The 24,991-nt window shown below is 46.0% G+C and overlaps 1 protein-coding gene across 1 annotated transcript in view; it reads right to left on the reverse strand.

Annotated features, from left to right (window-relative positions):
- Nucleotides 1–6,774: 6,774 nt before the first annotated feature.
- The window catches only part of SMO (smoothened, frizzled class receptor), a 174,989-nt gene continuing 156,772 nt past the window's right edge, over nt 6,775–24,991 (reverse strand). Inside the window, exons 11-12 of the mRNA XM_078677665.1 lie at nt 20,685–20,819; nt 6,775–10,246 (exon numbers count right to left, since the gene is read on the reverse strand). Of these exons, the coding sequence (XP_078533791.1) occupies nt 9,645–10,246; nt 20,685–20,819 (737 nt within the window). The 3' untranslated portion in view covers nt 6,775–9,644. The remainder of the gene's footprint in view (nt 10,247–20,684; nt 20,820–24,991) is intronic.

Here is a 24,991-nt window from a genome sequence, read left to right on the forward strand (position 1 = left end):
TCTTAGGCTTTCGTCCACTTTTGGCACCAGGAAGTAGTTTGAGTACACTCCCTTGTTCCGTTCTTTCAATGGGACCCGTTCGATGTCCGCTTTGAGGAGGAGTTCTTGAGCTTCCTCTTGGAGTAATCGCAGCTCTCTTCCCGAGTGCTCTCTTTTCTTTGGCTTTCTGTTTGGTGGTCTCCTTTCCAACTCTATGCAGTATCCGAACTGCATAATGTTGAGTATCCACTTGTCTGTGGTTATTTTTCTCCACTCCTGGAGAAAAAATCTCCATCTTCCTCCTACTGGCGTCGCATGTTCCTTTGTGTCTTGTCCGTGTAGCCCTCTCCTTTTTGTTTTCCCGTGCTCCTCCCCCGGAGGGTTCAAGTGGGAGAGCACCTTTTTCCGTGTGAAGTCACTTAGAGGGGGGTTGTTCACCGCCTCTCCTTCTCTGGCCCGTCCATTTCCTCTTGATCGAAAGGACTGGCCCCTGCTCTGGTAGTTCCAGTTTTGCCTCTGCTGGCCCTGGTGACTTTGGTTGTCACTCTGTTGTCCCTGGTGGAATGCCTGGTGTGATTGCCCTTGCTGGTTTCCACCCCTGCCGTTCGGCCTCCGTGTAGGAGTGCCCCTTCTCATCCCCCTGAATTGCAGGGCCCCCATGGACCTTGACGTCTCGTTGTCCTTCAGTTGGGTGAGCTTCTCATCAACTGGGGCTCCGAACAGGGTTTCACCGTTGAAGGGTGTGTTCAGGATGTTGTTCTGAACCTCAGCCTTGAAGCCTGAGATCCTGAGCCAGGCTTGCCTTCTCTCTGTGATGCCAATAGCCATCAGTCTGCTGGATGTTTCTGCCCCATCCAAGGCTGTCTTCAGGCACGAGTTAGCGATGCTTTTCCCCTCTTCCACAAGGTGTGATGCCCTCTCACGGTATTGTTCCGGGAGGTGCTTGAGCAATTGGCCCATCTCATCCCAATGCTGGTATTGATGTCTATTCAGGAGGGCGATGGAGTTCGCCATCCGCCAGTGCGTTGCGGCGTTCCTCTCTATTTTCCTGCCAGTTAGATCCATCCTCCTGCTTTCCTTGTCAGGTGGAGGTCCAGATGTTGTTGGGACGTTTGCTCTTTTTCTGGCCGTTGCAGCGATTATTGAATCTGCTGTGACGGATCCCTTGATGTAAGCTGGGTACTGGGTGGAGAATTTCTATTTTTTCTCCGTCCTCGGCGTTACTGATCTGCATGTAGCCGGGTCCTTGAAGGCTTCCTTCCCCTGGTCTGTGATACTCTTTAGCATGGGCAAGAACTGGCTTCTTGTCTGCGTGGGGAGCAATGTTTCCAGCAGGAAATCTGCTTTTGGCTTCTCCTCTTCCAGCTTAACTCCATAAGCTGCTGCAGCCTTTCTGACCACCTCATTGTATGCCCCAATGTCATCCGGTGGCGAAGACTTCGAGGGGTTTGTCTCCACAGCCTCCTCCGGGTTTTCGGCCTCGGTGTCCTGCCATTCCTGGTCTTGGGCCGTCGAGGAACCTGAGCCGTAGCTTGACTGCTGCTCCCCGTAATCCCCTTCTGTGTAGTAGAGGTCTTCTTCCTCTTCGTGCTCCGAGGGGTCCGGAGTTTTCGGCGTCTCTTCGACGTCGAACTCCTCGTGCTCCTGTACCTCAGCGACGGCCATTGCCGGCTTCGAGGGGATCCTGTATTTTCTCATCTTTTCATCGAAGTCTTTCTTTCTCTGAAGGATGTTCTCCATTTCGGCCTCGAGCCTTCTTTTCTTTCTCTGTATCTCTGCGGCCTGCTCGTCGTCGAGCGTTTCGGCTGCTCTTTTCGACGGCGTCGTCGAAACTTTCTTCGGCTCCTTTTCCTTCGAAGTCGAAGTCAAAGACCCTTTTTCGGGGGTTTGCTTCGGCGACCTTTGCTTTTCGCTGGTCTTCGGCCTCCGGGAGTCCTTCTCGAAGGATCCGCTGGGCTCCTTTTCGGAGGATGCTGCTTCGGTCGTCGAAGTTTTCGGCGCCGGTGCTCCTTTCGAGGCTCTTACTTTCGAGAGTCTGCCTCTGGCTTTCGAGGCCCTGATGGGGTTTTCGGGGTCGTAGACTCTCCTACCTTGTCAGGCATTTTCTTATCGGTCTCTGCGACCGTGCAGTCATCTGGACCTTTGGCGATGTCCTCGTCGTCGGTGGAGAGGCCCAGTTCGTAAAGCGTCAGGGCCTGGCCCTTTCCCTGCATCGTGAGGTGAGCTGTCCTCTGTCTCTCTCGGAGTGTCTTCGGCTTGAAGACGGAGCAGGCGTTGCAGTCTCTGCAACGTGGTCGATTGGCAGGCAGAGGTTGCAGACCGGGTGCTGGTCCTTCTGCGCGAACTTGTGGTGGCAGTTTTTGCAGAATTTAAAGGGTGTCTTGTACATCCCTGCGCTCAGAGGGCCCTCTGTGTGCGCATTCCTCCAAGGACGTCGAAGATCTCGAGGCTTTTTCCTTTCTTCGTCGTCTCTTCTCTGATGGTCCTCTTCTCCCGATCTTCTCAGGTCTTTACCGTCGAAGATTTGCTGTATTTCCTCCTTTTCTCCTCCAAAACTTCTGGAGCTTCACGCGACGATCCAGACCCAACGGCGGAAAAAAGAATCTGAAGATGGCGCCCAAGGGTGGTAGCTTCCGCCCGAAGCACGCCGACATCACCGAAGGTACACCAAATGGTGGGACGTCGACGCCCACCTGGGCTACGAAAAAAAACCAAAAAAAGAGAAAAAAGACTACGATTCCTGACCCAACCACCAGATTGCGGAATATGCACAGAATAGTGAATCCAGAAAGATTCACGCTGCAAAACGAATACACACCTGACCTAGCATTAATTTATTTCGTTGGATTGTTTTGTTAATGAGTCTGTTGTCTGCAATTTATTATACAAATTGACCAAGTGCCTGGGCTTAATATAAAAGAGTAAGATAGACGGAAGGGGGGCCCGCCCGTGAAAGCTCTAATGACACCAATTTAATAAGCAGTTTCCAGAGTGTATTTATACGGCTACGAAATACAGTGGTGCCGTCAGGGGGTAAGATGTGAACACTGCAGCCTTTAAAAACACGATCTCCATTCGAGCAACGAAAATACATTTAACATCATCATAAATAGGAATATCATGTTTTTGAAATACAACTCTTCCTTACTAAATGTTTCGCATTTTGGTGCATGGGAGAAAGGGAGGGGGACTGGTGGTGATCTAAATTGTGCACGTACAATTGTTTTCCAAAGCAAAAATGTCGTGTGGTGCCGCGGCCTCCTTTCCAATAACACTTTCCCAAGCAATGTCGGTACCTTCTCAAAGCAGAGATTGAGCCAGTGCGTCACGCGCCCTAGAGAAACGAAAGAAATGCCCCCACCCGGCGACTGTGTAAAGTATAAGACACAGCAATAATCAGGGTAGGACCAGGAGATCTCTGGTCCCCGGTGCCACTGTACCAATGGAACCTTCGCCCCCACTTCAGCATCACCTTCTCCATGTTTCGCACGATAGCACCTCCCCAATGCCTCGAACATGAACGTCTCACAAGGTAACACCACCCCAATATCTCTTACGGGGACACCTCCCACTCACATTAACACTCAATGCTCCAGATTAAAAACTCACTCCTTCAAAGCGACTTACATTGGAATAACACGTTCTCCACGGAGTCCAATCAACCATGACGACAGGCTGCAACAATGAACTAACAAACTCCATTGAGTCCAATGTACCACCCTCTGATGTGGATTCGATAGCAGGGCATCAATACTTGTATCTTCTTTAATGACGAGATAACTGAGCCCAGAGCACACCATGTGTCCAAACAAGGAATCTGAGAGTAGACTTCTAGGCAGCAGAGAAGAGAGTTAAGATAAGAGTACAGTGGAGACTATGCTGAAAGGGAGAATGTTCATTTTTAGGTCTCGCCTAACAACGTGCAGGTGCTGTAGTTGCGAGGGTATTGTATATAGGAAAAAGATTGTAGTCCACCCATTACATACAATTTGCTGGCTTAATTGTCACTCATTTTAGCTACCTCCTAATTGGCCCCCATATGCCTCACGTCACTTTCTATTATTTTTCTGGTGCATGGAGTACTAATTGATCTCATTTGATTAGTGTCCTTCTGCTTCTAGCACTGGGATACAGGGTACATTTTGCCCCGTTTTTTTCTAACCGACAATTTTTTTTGGTACAGCTTTTTTTTAATTGGAATTTGGCAAGTCCTTCTACAGGAACAAGCAAATGCCGCAGACTTTTGAAACAGTTGGCAACTTTGTTTTAAAGTTGGTCGCTGCCTTTTATCAGCACCTTTGAGTGGCTTTTAAGTTTATGTCCTGTTGCTTTCAAATCCCTATAATCTACCGCGCTTCACTCTATCCCACTCCAATGTATGCAACTCCAATCTATTCCAATTTACCCCACTCCAACAGACCCCCAATCTGTCCTACTCCATTCCATTCTATCCTACCCCATTCTACCCCACTCCAATCTACTGACCACCTCAATGTAACCCATTCCACTCTATTCTTTTCCACTCCAACTACCCCACAGCAATCTACCCCATTCTACCCCTCTTGAAGCAGTTTGTGACTTTGTTTTACACCTCAGAGCTTCCTTTTACCAACACATGTGGGCTGCTTTTAATTTATGCCTGGTTTCTTCCAATCCATCCAATCTACCCCATCTCACACCAATCTAGCCCAAGTTACTCAATCCAACCTATGCCACTCCGCCCCAATCTAGCCCACTCCTCTCTTTCCCACTCCAATCTACTCCACGACAACCTACCCTAATCTACCTCACTCTAAGATACCCCACTCTACCTCACTCCAATCCACCCCACTCCAATCTATTTCAGCCCATCTACCTCAGTCTACCTAATTACACCACTCCAATCTACCCCACTCCAATGTATCCCAATTTACCCCACTCCTATCTACCCCATTTAAATCTATCCCAATCTACCACACTCCAATTTAACCCACTGCAATCCACTCCAATCTACCTTACTGCACAATGCACCCAATCAACCTCAATGTACCACGCCCCATCCCACTTCAGTCCACCCCTAGCCATGCTGAATAGAAGCCACACTGGTGTACAAGATGGCTAAAACACATTGCCAAAGACAGTAGCTCTCGCATAAGTGAGACCTACTGGCTTTACTAATGTTTGTTTGGCTATGTACTCAATGGCGCTCTGCTGGGAGCACACTTTTCCCTATAAAGAGTTAATTTCCATAAATGAGATCAAAAAATGACTTTAGAGTCAACTACCTTCTTCCAAACGATTCAAGGCTATTTTTGATCTAACTTGCCTGTATACATTTAATTTACCGCTGGCACTAAGTTTCTATGTACATGGCATCACTAGCGAATGCAGGCTGAACAAACTAAGTGAAGTATTTGTCATAATATATCTGAATAGTCTAGACCTTTGTCTTTTGCCTATTTTATTGAAGTTTCCCACTTAACAGCAGAAGCGCGCAGAGAAGCAACAAAGACGTGACAAACTATTCAGAGGCAAGGATACCCGCAGTGAGCACTTTCTTATCCCTGTACCAGCCACTCATGCCCCTACCATCACCAAACCAACAACCCTTATCCCCTTTACCAGTGTCAGGCCATTGACCATTGTATCCTTCGCCTATTCCAATTATTCACTCTCCTAGGGTCTCCTTATGCCTTATATCCTTCTGCTACCCACAATGACACCAGACATTACACTTTAAGCCAGGGCCACGGTCCTGTGCTTTTATTGGATTATAGCATTTGAATAGCGGTTGTCTGTCTCTAACAAGGCCCCTCAAAGCTCTTTCAGGGTAGTCAACAAGCAGCTGCTCGGTTTGCTATGCATGGTTCGTAGTTTGTGCTTTCCAGTGTTGCCTATGTAGGATGCATGACGTTCGGACATGTGGCTAGCATGGTCTGAAACAGAAACCCGTGAGAGAGACAATAACATTTGCTCAAACTTACTGTCCACTTACCTCACCATGCTCATCATCATCATTTGTTATGCTCACCATATGAGGAGCTATCCCTTTAATTATGCTTGGGGTGGTGTGTATTTGTACTGTAGTTGAAGGAAGGGTGTAATGTAAGGGAACAAGCCTCCCTTAATGGATGAGTCTGTAGAGTTCACCCAGGAGCCGATAGGCTATGACTCATGAAAACCAAGAGAAGCCGTTCACACATGGGTATATGAAGTCCACCCCAGAGCAGATGTACAAACCCCAAGGAACTGGTAGAGAAAATGTATACATTGGCCTACGAGGATCCAGGTGCAAAATACAAACCCTATTAAATCTGCAGATTCCACTCATTATGGTGTAAGCCAGGAACAGAATGCTATGGCTGAGGCAGATCAAGAAACACCATTCCTCATTGGGTGCACTCAAGAGAAGTAATGCAGCAGCCATAGGAGATCTAGAGACACAGGAGAAGTCAGCACTACACTATTGTACCAGGGACTCTAGGGCCCAGAAGCAGAGGTGTTTGACGATGGAAAGCCAAAGGACCACAATTGTGTGGCGATGCTGCAATCCAGGAGATATCGACAAACCAAACGTAAGAGGCTCAATAGGTCCACCCAGCAGAAAGATGATGCTGTGGGTACCAACCACATTTACAAAGCCTAGCCCTGTGCTACTGTTTGTATATAGGGTCCCTGAGCCTCACACCTTTATTCCTCTTCAGAAGAAATGTGACTCCATAGATTCCCGAGAGCAGAAAGTAGCTCAGGGTTTTGTACAAAAACTTTAGTAAAGTCTGTGAAGCCATCAATTATATAACACCCGGAAAGCTATAGCAAGATATCAGTGACTTTTTTATTGATTTTTTTTTACCAAGTATAAAAATACAAGAATTTGGTAACAGCTTTTTGTTTCCCCCCAAAAACAGTATCACCTTGTTGTTATTCTTGAGCGCGATGAACCAACTTCAACATAGCACACCTGAACAATGACATGTAGAAATGAAAAAAAGAATTCAGAAATGAAAAACAAAAAAGTTCCAAGACCCTCAGTTGCATCAAGCCTTTTTGTAAGCCAATCAGGAAAGTTGGGTGTGGAGCTTCAAGAGGTACAAAATGCATTTCTACAATTGTTTCTGAGGGAACACCAACCTACCCAGCTGCCATGTTAGATTAAGCATTCTCGCTGCTACTAGCAAGCCTGAACTTGTCGTTTGTTCCTCAGCCCATGTCATGCTGCTCTACCACCAGTACTCGTTTGACTCAAAATATTTGTTTTTCTACTCATCTCTTTGAGTCACGTGGCAACAACATAACCCTCCCTGCGACTCTGAAAAAGTACATTGTAAGTAGCTTAAATATTTTTACATGCTTGAGCATTGTGTACACGTATAACTTCCAAGGATAGAGAAGCTGTGATCTCCTGGCAAGTATGGACCAGTTTATAACACAACATATCAAAATAAAACTCCAGCGTTCACTGGATATTTCTCTAATCCCACTGCTATTTAAAGATCACAGTAGTGCATGCTTCAGGATTAAAAATGTAGATTTTGAAATATTCCACTTTAAGTTAAAGTGTCAAGCCTCAGGCCCAGCCTTTTCCAAGTGCAAAGATGACATTAGCCACGACATGGATGAATGAAGCTAGGGGCTCCACAGGCCGGGCTTCTTCTGATCTTGGATGCTGCTGTCCTCTTAAGAGATGGATGCTAGACAATATTTCTTCTAACTAAAATCAAGTGGCGTCTATCATAGCTTAGAGGGCATCTATAGAAAGATAAATAAGTGAACAGCAGCTCGCGATCTATGCTAAAGCATATGATCTACGGCTCATATGCCTCGAACTTTAGAGTTTATCCAATCAAGGTCAACAACTTAAGGAGGTAAATGGGACCAAGGGCAGCATTAATCTGTCACCAAAAACGTGCGTAGGTTCATCCAAACGTCATGCTAGGATCCTCTACACAAGCGAGCCACTTCCAAGATATCCAACTATTAAATATTACATGGACAAATCCCCTCAGTCAAGTCTCAAAAAGTGTTGAAATACAATCAGGTGTCAAGAGTTAGAACAACACTTTTTGAAGTGAGGCGTGACACATGACCCTCTTGTAATTCTGGAAGCTCGTTCATGAAGTGGGCTACCAAGACAAGTCAACCATGCGCAGCTAACCCCAAGCCTTTTATAGGGCAGAGTATTTTCTGGTATACTCTTGGAGCAGAAGAAGGGACTAAAGACAGCCCTCTATAAACAAGGGAGCAGAAATCATCCCAGACTACACACTACAGCACCTCGCTGGGAAATGAGCAGCACAACTCTGTTCTCATCATAGATCACTCTTTCCGATCTCTTCTCCCCACAAATACAGGAGGGGCAGTGCAGGCGGTGGCTCCATGACAAATGCACACCTAGCACCTATTACCGTGGTGGCTTGGGGGTTCAATCCAGGGATGTCACCAGCACTCAAAAGCGTGTCTAGCAGTACAGACATTTTCACTCCTTAGATATCTTATATATATATAGGTCACACAAGTGTTCATCTGCTAATGCGATGGCTGAAAAACTCAATCCTAGCCATGTTTCAGGTCATGTGAAAACAGATTTAAAAGTGGAACTGCTGTAAAACAAAGGTCGCAAACTAGACAAGAACTACTCAGTCAGGAAGTATCTGGTGCTTTTGACCACTCCATAGGACCGGACTAGAGACTTTCACAAAAATCTGGGCATCTTGATTTGGCACCATCACTTGCTGTGATCCTGTAGGGAAATCACACATTTCTTGAACGGTTCTGCACAGGACAGGCATGCTTTGTTTTGTGTATCTGTAAAAGGTGGCGGTATCACAAGGTTTAGATCTACAAACGAGTGCAAAATCCCTAAATGGACAAACCTTAGTGAATTAGGAAACAGCTTGGCAATGGTAGAGTAGTCTACTCACTACCTGCTTCCTGGGCCAGACTTTGCTCTTCCAGGTCCTCGCAGACTCGAAGCTTCTCCGAGTACAGGTGATCAATAAGCAATAGGCAGGGCTTGCTAACGTTTCAAGGACTTTTCATACTTTGTAGGCCTTTGAGAAATTTAATTAATCTAAAAAGAAACCGCTCTGTAATTTGCAGAAACCTCTGACTGTTACGTACCAACCGCAGTACAAATTCCACATTGAGCGTGTTGCTGCTGTTATATTTGTTGGGAGTACCTTTTCTCTACGTACCAAACAATAATTTCTAAATCAGTTTAAGCTTATTGGGCAATAAATAAATATCTGTCCATGAATTTACAAAAAAAAATGGCATGCCTAAAAAACACTTTATCAAGCAAAAGCTTTGTTGTAGTTGCGAGATGTCTGATGTCAGCGCGGTACAGGTTAGGCTGCTGGACTTTATGCCAGAGATGAAACTGATGTAACTTCCTGTACTCTGTAAGAGTTGAGTTAAAAGAAACAAAAACAAAAGACAAAAACCCATCAGGAGTGTGAATACTCCCCAAAATGGTGCCAAGTTCAACAACATTTTCCAGCTTCCAAGAGAGGAGTCGCTCTGCTAAGGAATTTATGATGAAGTCTTCCAGCACTTCCAAGCCGTGTGCCTAAGCCCAGAGAACCGTGTGACCCGCACAACAGCATGTTGCAAAGGTCTGTGGCAATTCTCTGGCCAGTTGATTGTCTCACTGTAACACATCAATTACCGTACCCACCTCTTGATCACTAAAAGTCCGAGTCCGCGTCCATCAGCTCAGTGTCCACGAGGTTTGCTCTGGAGTGAATAGGGGCCATGCCCGCCCGTCGAACCGGAGTTCTTTCTCCGTAGTGGAAGCTCCCTGATGGCAGGGAGCTTGGCACCAGATCCATGCCGGAGTGTCGGTACGAACCATTGTAATGACTCTGGCGGGGGAGGAATCTAACATTGCTCCGGTGCTCCTCCTCCTGTGGCACCCTATCTGGGGCACAGGAGTTTCCAATCAGATTTAATGTTGTGTATCTCTTGTAGCCTGGATCACCATCTAGAGCGGATGGCATATACAGGCCTCTGTGCTCAGAGTAGGAGCCTGGCAGGACCTCCTCCATCCCCTGGGGATCACTGTTCTTCGACACCAAGCACTTCTGCTTCGGTAATTTTGGGAGCCGAGGAACAGCTGTAGAAGGCAATGCTGGATTGTAGCTCTTGTCTGCCACCTCATCCATCGCTCCAAGGGGACGGACTTCCTTCTTGCGTCTCCTTTTCTTTTTCTTCTTGAATCCTTGATATTGTAGCTCTGAGGGGATGCTGGAGTCTACAAGCCACATTTTAGCCCTTTCCTCTGGAGGCACTGAACAAACAGAAAAGAGCAATATTAGAGAATGTCAAAACCCAGATCTCGCACTCAACATTGAGCTCTTAACAAAGAAACGAATACCATTCAATCAGTAAAAAAATGAAATGCTCAGAGTCAACACTTTAATCTTACAGGCAATCACCAAGTACACACTTCACTGCCACAAAAGCTTCTTGTTTTAACTGTAGTCACCAGCTGCGCATACTATTACCCAAAGGACCAGAAAACATTTACAACGTGGTAACAACTCACTTCCTCTTTGTGGTCTTTAGCCACATTATCATTCCCTTATGCATATAGTTCCTATTATGCTACTCACCCTTGGCCCCAGCCACATATTTAAAGCCTGCTTAAATCTATAGGTACTATAGCTATTCTTACAGGCCAGCCCACAAAGGGAGCATTCTGTGCCACCAGCTCTTAACCTACCGCCGCTATGCTGTGGACCTTGGAAATGCTACAGGAGCTGCCTCTTACCTGAAAGCTAGGATGATTGTATATGCTGTACCTGGTATATGGGCTGGAAAACGCCCATCAGTTTCATTGGTTACTGTTGCTGTCCTTTAGAAATGCTGGCTTTTCTTTGGTGAATACACTTAGGAGTCCCTCCCATTAGGGCTGCCCCTCATACGTGTGTTCTTACTGTTCATTTTATTTATACTTAGGGAGAAAACATTTTTTGTGGGACTGCCTCTTTGCTCGTCAACTGCTCTGTTTACTTGTGCAGTGAAACTTCTGTGGCATCATTTGCTTGCCCTTGCTTTATATCCTGTGCCACGCCCTAATGTCATGATCACGCACTCGCATCCAGCCTGCCGCCCTCACCTTTCCTGGTTTTGTATGTCTCGAATGAAAGTGGTGGGGACTACATATCCCACAATCCCTAGAGGGCATATTCCGGCGGGCCAGGAAGGAGCACACTCCTACATAAGCCCCGCCCCCACAGGGGTCGGTGCTTGACAAACTGCCTGTGAAGCTTGCCAGAGAGTGCTGCGTTTTTGCCTTTGTTCCCGGAGCTTTTTCATCAGCACTGAGTACTTCGGAACGGATTTCACGTTCCTCCTTCGTGTTGCTCGACCCTGCCTGCAACGTTCCTTGATGCGCGGTCTTCGCGCGGAATCCAGGGTGAGCCGCGTCTCTGTTCACGGAGCTGAACAGGAGACGCTATCGGCGCACTGTCAGGGAGAGTGACTCTGAAACTCCCGATAGCGGACCTTACTTTCCTGAAAAGCACCTAGAGACTGTGGTGCTACAAGTCACGGTTCAGGCAAGAACCGTAGAACTTTTGGATTGCCTTTTGTTTCATTTTTGCTTTGCTTATTATCTCACGTACGAGACTTTGGATTGCCTGGGTGAATTAGAACCAGGGACAATTGGATTGGTTCTTGAAACCTGGGACCGAGAGCGCCCCCTTCCTGTGTGCGAAGAGACTCCAGAATACAGGAGCGATTCTATCATCTCTCAAACAGTCCCACTTTCCACTGTGAGCCCTTCACGAGACACCCTTCACTTCATCACCGCCCTCTGAAGAGCGATCCTGAACATATTCATGTGAGTTCGAAGTGGTTGTACCCGTACCTATTATCGGAAGTGTGTTACCTTTCTGTGCATGTGGGGGTGTGCTTGTGGTTCTACTCATTTTCCTTTCTTGCTGTCTTCCTGATACAGGGGTCCCAGAGGGAGTATAGAAAGCAGTCACCCATTCCTGTGACGGAACAGGCTTCTTTTGCATTCCTTTGTCCCCTTCCCCTTTTTCCCTCGAAGACTACACTAACCACAGTGCGACATACGTTGTGGTGGGTTTAGTGCTTGGGGGACATTGGGTCTAAATCTTCACGGCGTCGTTCCTGCTGGCCGTCCTGAAGGTTAGTGGCATTTCGGTTGGGCGCTAGTGACACCTAACACCTCCCACAACACTGCTTTGGCTGCTTCATATCCCTTAATCTCCCTGTGCCTCCCCCTCCCACAACACTGCACCGGGCCTCCACCACCCCTCCGAGGCCACTACTGTTTTGTACTTTACAAATGCTTTTATTTAAATAGCGTGGGAAATTAACCAATATCACAGGATGTTGAGCCTAACAGCAGACTTGAACCGGGATCCCCAGCTCGTCAGTTGGCAGCTCTCAAGCTGCGCCATAGCCTTTGCCTAGTCATGTTGAAGGGTGCAGTACCATATGTGGCCAAAAGTGGTCCCAAGCCACACCTAGTGACAGCATGTGGTACTGCACCCTCACAACACCGTGTTTTAATGGTGGAGCAGAACTGCCATTTTCACTCCAAGCGCTACGGCACCATTGCAGGTGTACTACATAAAAAAAAACACAACTGAATTCTTCATTTTATTAAGGTGGGGCGGTCATATCTACTGCATAGGTTAAAAAAAAACAGGCATTTATAATGCCAATTGCTCCAACTCCAACAAATGCGAGATCTATTGCATTTCCAATGCATGTTTTACTTCCATCCCAGCAACAGCAAGGGAGGAGACTGGACAGCGAGTCTCAACTGATTGCTTCAGAACTGTCTGAAGTAGCACTTTGCGAGAATGGTTTTTTTTTCCCATCTTATATTTCAAGGTAAGCGGTAGCTCCTGCTCCCATAATTTCCCTATTTATTTTTGTTCCAAGGGGTGTTAATCTTATTGCAATTACCTGCTGGGCAATAATAGCTGTTAATTATCTGCCAGGAAGGTAATTCATAATCGTATCAGGCGGGCATTAATACAGATAAATCTCATGTCTGTTCACAATATCACATAACTATCACGTCAACGGTCTAGTCAGATGACTTTAGAAAATGCATCACCTCATCTAACACAACTTGACACCATATACCAATGTGCTCAGAACACTGCACAACTGCTTACCATACGCTAGCAGAGAAAGGCTGCACCTAATCTGGAATAATGGGGAGTGAGTAATTTTCTCCCTCCAAAAACGTGCAACTATACAAACATGCCTTCTTGTTCTTCTATAAAACAGGCCCTCTGGTGCTTCTTGTCATCCTCGGGCACATTCACACAACAGCAGACACATGCACCAGGCACACAAGAATTGCACAAGCAGTCAATGGAGCACTCTTCAGCTACACTTTTCAGCGTGTCCGCTCGATTCAACGGACACGCTGATTGTAAACGGGGAGCCTTTACGAACGAGGAGACACGGGCGAAAGCCCTCCTATATAAACCAAGATTTGGACCTTTTGTGGACAACATATGCTGAATACTGAAAAACAGAAGACCCCCGTAGAACCCCTATGCGGGTTGGAATTATCACCGCATACTGACTAAAAAAGAACAATTCTGGAAATAGCCTTGAAAAAGTCGTGGGGTATTATCCCGGTTGCGACGAAACACGTGTCGGCTGTGTGGAAAACTTCAAAGTGAACAAGAATAAACACATATTGATGTACTAATATCATCTACGCATTGTGATTGTTTCAAAAATGTGGAAACACTTATAATTACTATGATAGACGTGTGCTAAGGAGTATTACATACTGTGTATTTGGGCCCTGCTGGCTGGAACCGGCTTATACATAAAGTTTTCTGGGAATTTACTATGGTTCTTTGGGTCTTACTTTTTAGTGTATGTTAATTGTGGTGTAAATTAAAATATCTATAATAAAGTAAAGATCTCTGCTAGTTAGCGATATTTACTTTCTTAAGTAAATATATTTTGTAAATCAACAAAGAAATAATGTACAGAAAAATACACGCAGGTTCTCATTCCAAGTGGCCTGGTGTTTGATTGCAATAATATCCGGGGAAACACTGATACGAGCGCTGCTTTATTTCCCTTGTGATTTAATACTTCAAGTTCTGCAGGTCAGAGTTGTAGATAACGTGGGAATACCATGCATTTTCCCTGTTTTGGGCTGCAAAACGTGGAATTTTAATTTCTACCCATTGCTGATTTTTCCAGGTATTAGCAGCTGAAATTTCTGTGGGAAACATTTCCAGGTGAGTGCAAATTTGAGTTTGAATTGTAATGCTGGCTCGAATCCAAAACTCTGTTTGAAACCTAGTTAGTATTACTGGCTAATTCAGACAGAGGGCAAAAAACAACACACAGTCTACCTACAACTGTTTTTGAGTTACGACCCCCGTGATTAGATGGTTCATGGTTTCCAGCTTCAACCCCTCTGTTTGGTATCCATTTCACCTCATAACTGAAAAAAGGCTAGCATCAGACTTCTGGTTGACTTTTATGTGCTCTAGTTTGAGTGCATGCTAGTCGGATTATGTTTGCTTTAATTACATATCTCTGCATGGCCAGTTAGAGGTCCTAAACTCGCAGAGTTACTCTATTTTGCACACAAATATTGTATAGTGCAAATAAGACATAAAGAAGAAAACAAGTGGTCTTTTTCTGGAAAAGAAAGAGTTATAAATTATAAGATGATCAACACCGATCACAGGTATAATGTTACTGACCCAGTAAGCATCTGTTCTTGGCATGTAGAGCTGTACAGCCACATGCTGTGTATAGCTCGCCATCTAGTGTTGGGTCTGGATATTCACATTTGTTTTTCTTCGAAGAAGTCTTTCCAGTCACGAGGAAGGAGACTCCTCCTTTCAGTGATAGTGCGCATGGGCATTGACTCCATTGCTAGATTGTTTGCCCCAGAGGGTGAGAATGGAGTAGTAGTAAAGAATAAGGACGTCCAAGTGTATGTATATAAATGAAATAGAGAGCTGCAGCAGCTACAGGTATCCGGGGAGGCGGGTGGGCGCATGTGGCTCTACATGACAAGAACAGATGCTTACTGGGTAAGTAACATTATCTGTTCGAGGCATGTGAGTTGTAGATCACATGCTGTGCATAGATTACATAGCAGTATCCTCCCAAAGCGGTGGCTAACCTGTAGCTGTTGGAGCGGTCTGAAATAGTGTTTTAAGTACTGCTTGACCCATATTGGCTTGTTGTCTTGCGGACATTCTACACAATAATGTTTAGTGAATGTGTGCGGTGTAGACCATGTTGCAGCTTTGCAAATGTCAACAATAGGAATGTTTCCTAAAAAAGGCATAATGGCCCCTAACTTATGAGTGGAATGTGCCCCAGGGGGTACAGTTAGCGTTATTTTTGCTTTTGCATTGCAGGTTTTAATGCATTTAACAATCCACCTTGCAATACCTGATTTTGGGGGAGGATTGCCTTTGTGTGGTGGCGCAAAAGAAACAAAGAGTTGTTTTGTTTTACGAAAAGTTTTTGTCCTTTCAGTGTAATACAAGAGTGCTCTTCTAAAATCTGAGGTGTGTAGAGCTCTTTCCGTAACTGAATTAGGTTGAGGAAAGACTACGGGTAATTCTACCAACTGATTTATGTGAAATACAGATTTGATCTTAGGTAGAAATTTAGGATTAGTACGAAGAACCACTTTGTCTTTGTGTAGTTGGAAAAATGGTTCTTGTATGGTTAATGCCTGTAATTTACTCATTCTCCTTAATGATGTGATTGCAATGAGGAAAGCTGTTTTCCAAGAGAGGAACTGTACATCCCATTTGTGCATGGGCTCAAAAGGTGGGCCCATTCACCTTGCAAGGTCTACATTAAGATTCCACGGTGGAGCTGGTGGAAGTTTTGGTGGTATGACTCATTTTAGTCCTTCCATGAAAGCTTTAATCACAGATACTCTAAATAACGACAACTGCTTTCTATTTTAGAGATATGCCGCGATGTATACAAATAGCATATGATGTTTTGTATGGGATCAAGAAGGTTGATGTGATTGTTACCACAGTAGATAACAAATCTCTTCCACTTAGCTGCATAGCAGGCCCTTGTAGTAGGTCTCCTAGCTTCCTTAATGATATTCATACATTCAGGTGGAAGGTTTAAGTAACCAAACTCTAAGATTTCAGGAGCCAGATCGCAAGGTTCAGTTGTTTGGGATCTGGATGTCTGACGTCTCCATGGCTCTGTGTGAGGAGATGGGATGTTAAATGCAGCTTTTGGTGCGCAACCAGGGATAGCTCCAACAGGGCTGTGAACCAAAGTTGACGTGCCCATGTGGGAGATACTAGGATTAGTGTGAGAGATGTTTGACTGAGCTTCAGAACCACTAATGGAATGAGTGGGAGAGGCGGAACAGCGTAGACAAATATCCCTGACCAGTTCATCCATAGTGCATTGCCCTTGGATTGGGGGTGTGGGTACCTGGATGCGAAGCTTTGGCATTTTGCGTTTTGATATGTAGCAAACAGGTCTATTTGAGGGACTCCCCAATGTTGAAAGTATGGAAGGAGAACCGGAGGGTGGAGTTCTTTTTTGTGTATTTGCGGTCTCTGCATGCTGAGGAGATCTGCAATCTGGTTGTTACTCCTCGGAGGTGTTCTGCTAAGAGATAACGTTTGTGGTGAATGGCCCACCTCCAGATGTCTTGGGCTAAGTGGGACTGTTGGAGAGAGTGCCCCCCCCCCCTCCCGTTGCAAGATGCCATTATTCCCAGTAGCTGCATGCAAGTTCGAGCTGGAATCCAATGATTAGATTGAAAGCGGAGAACTAAAGCCTGAATATTTCGAATTCTGGCTGAGCTGGGAAAAGCAAGAGTTCTTTGAGTGTCTATTGTGGCTCCTAGGTAGACCTTTGTATTGGCTGGTTGGAGCTGTGACTTTGGCACATTGATTGTGAACCCTAGTTGATGCAGTAACTGAATTGTCCTGAAAGTGTGCTGCAGACATTGCTGGTACATGTTGGCTTTGATGAGCCAGTCGTTCAAGTACGGGAAGACGTGGATGCTTTGTCTCCTTAGGTGAGCCGCTACTACTGATAGACACTTTGTGAAGACTCTTGGGGTGGTGGTGACACCGAATGGGAGTACCCTGAACTGATAGTGTTGACCCGCTACCACAAATCTGAGGAATTTGCGATGAGCAGGGTGAACTGGTATATGAAAATAGGCGTCTTTTAGATCTAGAGTAGATAGAAAGTCACCTTTCTGTAGTAGAGGAAGTACCTCTTGAAGTGTCACCATGTGGAAATGGTCTAACTGAATGTACCAGTTGAGTTCTCTGAGAGCTAAAATTGGTCTGAGAGAAACATCTTTTTTGGGAATTAGGAAATAAAAGCAGTATACGACCCGTGATGTTGAGGTGGCACAGGCTCTATAGCCCCTTTTAAAAGTAGAGACTGAACCTCTTGTTTGAGGAGGTGTAGATGATCGGGTGATAGTTTGTGTGGTTTTGGTGGAATATTTAGAAGTGTCTTGAGAAATTCCAGGCAGTAACCAGAACGGATAATTTGGAGTAACCAATTGTCGGTTATTGATTGCCATATTGGTAGAAAATCTGACATACTTCCCCTGACAGGTGTTAAGTGGTCGAGGGGAAGTGAAGATAAGTCACTGCTTTGTGTTAGCGGGGGAGGTGTGTGTGTTTGAACCCCGGCCCCTGCCTTTACAGTCAGTACAGGGGTAGCCTCCCCTGAAATAACCCCTGGATGAAGAGGGTTAGTTATTGCCCTTATAGGTGGAGGTTACTTCTGATGAGGTATTCTTGGAAACTCCTCGGTAAAAGGCCAGTTGAAAGGAAGCACGACCCTGGGTGGACTGAAGAGCTCCCATAGATTTGGCTACCTAAATATCTTTCTTCATTTTTTCAAGGGAAGAATCTACTACTGGGCCAAATAAATATTCCTTGTTGAATCTGGTATTTAATATGGTGTTTTGAACTGTTTAAAACCAGATATGGGGAGCCAGGCATGCCTCCTTCGAAGGACACTAGTGTTTATAGCTCTACCAGCAATTTTTGCAGCATCTAGAGAACATCTTATTTGATTGTTAGAAATAAGTTGCCCTTCATGAACCAGATCTTGTGCTTTTGATTTGTGTTCCTGGGGTAGATATTGGATCAGCTGTTCCATTTCATCCAAGTGCGCACAGTTGTAGTGTTGGAGACGCGCCAGAAATTGGCTGCCTGAGATGCTACCTTTTTTCCAGAACCGTCAATAAGTTTTGATGCCATATAAGGAAGTGGAGCCTCTCCTGTAGTCTGGAAGTTGGCTCTTTTTCTTGCATTGGACACAACCAGAGAGTCTAGGGGCAATTGTCAACCTTATATATACTGGGTCCAATGGTGCTGGCTTGTACTTCTTGTCAACTGTAGGGGTAAGAATACAAGCTCTGACTGGGTCATTAAAAATGATATCTACATGCCTGACCATTCCTTTAAGCATGGGTAGTGTATGTGATGACTTCTGTGTGGTACTGAGGGTTTCAAAGAGGAAATCTTCTTCAAATGACTCCTTATGTAGCTGCACCCCATGGTAGTTCGCAGCTCTACCCAGTAAGTCAATGTAGCCTACACGGTCATCTGGTGGAGAGGGTTTGGTAGGTTACAGGTCAGGACCATTGCCCATGGGCGAATTTGTGTTATAATCAAACCATGGGTCTTGTAATGGCTGATCATCATCCCTATCCTGATCGTTATCCCCATCATCCTGGTTGTTAGGTATATGTGATGGTGAATGTTCAGGTGAAATTGGTTGAAGCTGAGGGGAAGGTGGTGATGACGAAAGAACAGGTGGAGGAAGAGGAGGAGGGGAAGGGTTAGTTCCAACGGATCTCTTCTTCAAAGGGATGTTATATTCTTCTTCTGCATCAGCCCTTCTTTTTACAGTCACTTTAGTGGTGATATGGACAGTCTGTGGATGAATTTACAAAAGCTTTTGTTTTGGATCCGGTTTTTCAATTGGGGCATCGAAACTGGGCGTTTTAGTTGTTTTCTGCACCTCTGTCTGTGTCGGCGTCAAAATATTTGGTGCCGGAGTCGGTACCGTTGATGTCTTGGGATCAGAAGATTGTTTCGGGGGCCGAATGGTGGGGGTCGGTGCCGGACTTGTGTTCTGACCCCGAAGGTCTGGGCTCCGAGTTCGGTTTGGAGGGAGTCTTTTCAGAGTCGGAAGGCTTTTTGGTAGGCTTTGATGCCGAGCCAGGGGGCGGGGTGTCAGAAGCGTGATCTCGGTGCCGACCGGGGCCCGAGGGCACGGGTTGGACTGGATCCTTCTTTTTTTTTGGAATTGTCTCTTGGGATGAGTGGGGACCTGTACTCACGGTACGTTGACCATGTGGGATGTCCTCCTCTTGGTTGGAGTCGAATTCAGAGATGGCGACTGGCTCCTGCGCCTCCTCGGTTCCCATGGCCTCGCAGGTCTCATCGTCGGATTGTTGACCGAAGATGTCCAGAATGGAGCATTGTATGCTGGCTCTGCATGTCGTGACGACGAACCCAATGGTTGCGAAGTGTTTTCTTGGATCAGAAGGCCTGAAACCCGTCACAGTCTTGTTCTCTGTGTTCGGGGGACAAACACAGATTACACACTTCGTGTGAGTCGGTGCGCAGTCATTTGGTGTGACATAGAGGGCAGAATTTGAAGGGAGTTTGTTCCATCAAATGCAGGTCGACCCAACGCTGGTAGGCCTGACCAAAAACTTTCCGTTCAAAAGATTATTTTAAGTAATTAAGCTAGAAAGGGAGATGCGACTGAAACAATACCGTCCTGGGTGAGTATCTTGCGCACCGAAGGAAACCGAAGAAACGGTGTCGAACCAAAGCGCAATGATAGACGTCCGAACCCGATGGCGGAAAAAAACAATCGAACAATGGAGTTAAGGCCCATGTGTACTATCACCGAAAGGAGGAGTCACCTGCCTTGAGACTGGAAAGACTTCTTCAAAGAAAAACAAGTGCAAACATGCAGAACCAACAGTAGATGGCGAGCTATGCACAGCATGTGATCTACAGCTCACATGCCTCGAACATCTACGTTTTTCGCTTCCTTTCTGTACTTAACTTTTACTGTTCAGTATTTGTGTAGTAGCCAAATACCAGACATTACTTTAGTTCATAGCCTATATGCCATATGCACTGGTATGTAGCAGGTACATAGCATGGCAATACCGTGTGTGTTTGTGTACGTGCATGTGTGTGTGTGTGTGTGCGCAAAAACAGGGCAATGCTTCAGTTTACCCTCTCTATGCCCCAAGTCACAGTAGGCAGCAGGCTCAAGGCAAGCGTGAATTCCCCAATCCTGATTTAACCTGTCCTGGACACTGAGTATTGCGGATACCCATAACTTGTTGGTTTTATACACATGATCTTGGCATGAGTCTTTGCTTTGTAAAGCACTCAAGTCGTTGGTGCATCATATATGATCTAATCAACGATGTCATGTGTAAGGTCATAACCGGTGCATGAGGGAGAGACTTAGGGCTCTATAGCCAATCATAATTGGCCTACTTCACTGATTTCCAGGTCTTGGGTCATAAACATATCATTTGCTCTATTTAATTTTGAAGGGAATGTATAAGGTCCTTTTCCCATGTCATAATGTTAGTATTCAACTTTAGCAAATGTCAATATTTTTTCAGTGATTTTATGCCTACTTTGCTGTGGGCTCTGCGTTACTGTCTCTGGTCACAGGTTTACCTGGAGTGGCCACAGGTGTGAGTGACAGGTCCTGAGGTAGGATAGCACCTCGCCGAGCCACCATCTTCGTCACATGCTGGGCCCATGCAGAGGATACATCAGCCGATGGCTCATTCAGATCGATGTTCAGACCGGCTGGAACAAAAAAACAGATTAATAATTAAAAACATACATTTACACATCAGGAAACAATATCCAATCTGTTGTCCACTGAGGTATCAGGCAAACTGGAAGAGTTCCAGACAGCTGGGTGGGTGGACAGAGCAAATCACAATCGACATCCTCCAAATCAACAAATATTCATTGTCTAGCTGCCTCACCTGTTGGTTTTCTCTAAATAAGCCTTTGGGGTTAGAGCAAGAAGGACCCAGTTGGAAAATATAACCACCCCCGCAAACCATCGTACACGAATAGCAAGTGAGCCAGATACACTCCCCATTGGGTTTGGAGGGTGGGAGGGATCCAAGCCCCAAAGGTTTATAAATAATAATCTCGAACGTTGCACATCACAGCATAATTTTTGATATACAGTGGCTAAAAAACATTGGGCTTAGAAGCAGCTTTGAAGTGAAACAATGAATTATTATACTTCATGTTCAGCTATATTTTCGCAGGAGTAATGGGTTACTTACCTTCAGTAATACTCTTTCTGGTGGATACTCTAAACTGCAGATTACTCACCTTTAGAATATTCACCAGGCGCCAGATTGAATCTGTGTATTTTTACAGCTTTTTTTTTTTTTTAGAGCTTTCTTTATTGGCATTTTGCAAAATGAAACAAATGAAAAACAGAAGGAAAAAGGTATGCAATTAACAGCACAATTACATTATCGGACTCCTCAGCATTACACAACATAGGACATAACATCTCGAATCGTCCTTTAGACAGCGGAGCCGGCTGGGGACATATCTGGTTGCCAATAGTAAGGTTCTAGTGAAGCGTACAGTTCCGCAAAGTGTCACAGATAGCTCGTATCGGTCGTCTGACGTGGCGTGTGAGAGATCAGCTGCGTTGTGATCCTTATTCCTTCAGACCTTCCAATCGGGAAGGCGCTGGTTAAAAAAAAACATATCTACTTCCCCAACTGAACACCCAATAAATCCTCCCCTCCCCTTCCTGAACTGAGTGACTGGTGGTGACTAAGGTTACAGCCTTTGCCTGGGCAGATGAAGTGTGTGTCGCTAGAATTGAAATAGATGCATGTCCCTGATCGAGGGAGGGCATACCGCCGAAGGGAGGCCCTTTGTGAGGAAGGCGACTAGGGGACCCCACTTATACTCAAACCCCTTATAGTGGTCTTGGAAGATATCCGCCACCTGCTCTAAGCACAACATTTTCCACAACCTCAAGTGCCATATGGAAAGGGATGGAGCGGATTTCTTCTTCCAGGCCGCACTGATGCAGGACCACAAAATGGCTTTATCGGCCCTAGTCTGGTGTTCAAGGGAAGTATCCCGAAGACCCAGAAGGACCCTCGCCATATTGGTCGAGATGGGGTAACCTAACATGGTTTTGATTTGGGCTAGAATTTCCTCCCAGAACGGACGGATGGTGGGACAATCCCACCAGATGTGTTGGAAATCCCCAAGAAGCCCACATGCTCTCTAACATCTATCAGTTGTATTCGGAAAGATTTTCCGGAGTTTGGCGGGGACTAGGTACCAATCCATCATCGTTTTGTAGTGAGCCTCCCGAAGTTCCAGAGAGTGATTGAACTTGGATACATCCGACCATAGCGCTGTCCATTCTCTCTCTGGAATATCACGTTGTAATAGCCCTTTCCACATGGACATGTAACGGGGTTGGACTAAGTGTGTGGTGGAAAGCAAGTAGTTATAAAGAAAGGATATCACCCCCTTCATGGAGCCCACTGTTCGAACGTATTTCTCGAATCCAGTTTTCTCTCGGGTAGCTTGAACCTGTACTTGGGGGGTGAGTGCCCAATGGGGAAGTTGAAGGTAGTGGAAGTGTTCTTCAGGTTGTAGGTGGAAATCCCGTTTGCAGCTATCAAAGTTAAGGATGTCGTAATTGTGAAATAAGTGATTGAGCATGAGGCAGCCACCTTCTTTCCAAGCATCTAATGGGCCCTCGTGGAGACCCGGAGGGAAAGCTGGATTGAAATGGATCGGAGTGTATGGAGAGGGAAACGTGGTCCACCCCTTATTTCCTGATACAGAGTCCCATACTCTCAACACCGTGCGCATGGGAGTGCTAATGTATGCGTTCAGAGGGCAGTCTCGCTTGGCTTTCCAGATTAGGTCCCATATGGTCCTTCCCGCCACTCCCCTATCCATATGGAGCCAATGTTTACTGGATTCCTTTTTGAACCATTCGGTCACTATCCGTAATTGGGTTGCCTTATAATATAGCCCAATGTCTGGCAATCCCAACCCACCTTTGGCTTTAGGGTGTCGCAGAATGTTAAAGGATGAGCGTGCCCGTCCACGTTGCCATATGAACTGTGGGAGTAGTTATTTAATCTTATGGAGAAAGGTTGGATCTAGCTCAATAGGCAAAGCTTGAAATAAATGTAATAATTTGGGCAGTAACGTCATCTTGACGGCGTGTATGCGATCGAGCCAGGATATAAACAGGGGCTTCCACCTTTGGAGGTCTTTTTTCAATTGGGCGAAGCGTTGTTGGGAAGTTGCCTCTATACAGCCCTTCTACCCGGGGAGTTAGATGAATTCCTAAATATTGGAGGGAGCTATCAGTCCACTGTATGGGGGTTTGAGTCTGCAAGACCTGCGCCTCCGTGGGTGGCAAAGTAAGATTAAGGATGTAGGACTCATCCTGGTTGATTTTAAATCCAGCCACCACCTCAAATTTGGCTAGTTCCAATTCCAGAGCTAGGAGAGATCGAGCCGGTTCAGTGAGCGAGAGGAGAACATCATCCGCAAATAATGACATTTTGTGTTCTTCTCCCCCAAAGGGGAGTCCTTGTATCTCCAGGTTATTTCCAATGGACATCACAAGGGGCTCAATACTTAACGCGAATAGCATTGGTGACAAGGGGCACGTGTGCCTCTTGAAAGGGAAAATGGCGTCGATAGAACACCATTTACCTGTGCCCGGGAGCGTGGGTGAGCATAGTTGGCCCGAATCATGTGGATGAATTTGTCTGCAAAGCCAAAACATTGAAGCACCTGAAAGGGAAACAACCATTCTACGCGATCAAAGACCTTATCGGCGTTGAGGCAGACTAGGACCGCTGGTATATCCCTTTTAGTGGGTTTTTCTATGAGGTGTATCATGCGTCTAATGTTGTCATGGGTTTGCCGGCCGTGGATAAAACCAGATTGGTTGGGATGGATTAATTCGGGTACGAGGTCTTGAATGCGATATGACAAAATGGCTGAGTACAGTTTAGCGTCTAAGTTAAGAAGCGCTATGGGGCGGTATGAGGAGTATAACTGCGCATTCTTACCAGGTTTATGGATCACTGTAAGGACTGCATCAGCCATGGAAGGGGTCACCTCTCCGGACTCCGCCACCTGATTAAAGAGGACCGTGAGGTGGAGTGGAGAAGTGTGGCTCAATGGTTAGAGCGGCAGACCCTGATGCAGAGGTCAGGCCCGGACCAGGGTTCAATTCCCGCCTCGGCTGGTCTTGGGCTCAATTTCCCCGGTCCTGATAATTCTCGCCTCTGTGCCTATTCTAATCTTGGGTCCCACTCTGCAACTCTGGGCAATAGCTTGCTTAATCTCCACAACGACCCCAACAGCGCTAGGATGCCTGACTTCACCTTGGGGGGGCCCAGGAGTGGGAACTTCGAAGGGGAAAGGCCAGGAAGGGTTCCACAGCGGTATGTGTACAGCGCCTTGAGACCCCTTCGGGGGTGATTCGTGCACTATATAAGCACTACATTTACATTTATGAGATATGGGGCAAAAGTCTTGTAGATGTGAGCCGTATAGCCTTCTGGCCCCGGGGCTTATTGCATTTTTGAGAGCCTTGATAGCGTCACCCACCTCCTCTTGTGTTATTGGTGCCGTAAGTTGGTCATTGACGGCTTGGGATATACGGGGGAAATCTAAGGGGCCGTAAATAATTATCCAGTAGGGTGGAATCTTTGGGTTCCGCACTGTATAGGGACTCGTAGAAAGAGCCAAAGAGGTCAGCCTTTTCTTTGTCCCCATGAATCTGTTCGCCCCTTTTCCCCGTAGACTTCCTATGTACTCCCGCTCTTGCTTCTCTCGAAGCTGCCGTGCTAAGTGCCTACCTACTTTATTCCCCAGCGCAATAGAGGTGTGGTGCAGTTTTAAGAGTGTATACTCTACCCTATTCGTATAGATCGTTTTAAGTT

This window comes from Lissotriton helveticus, chromosome 1_1, assembly GCF_964261635.1.
Source record: "Lissotriton helveticus chromosome 1_1, aLisHel1.1, whole genome shotgun sequence".
NCBI lineage: Eukaryota > Metazoa > Chordata > Amphibia > Caudata > Salamandridae > Lissotriton > Lissotriton helveticus.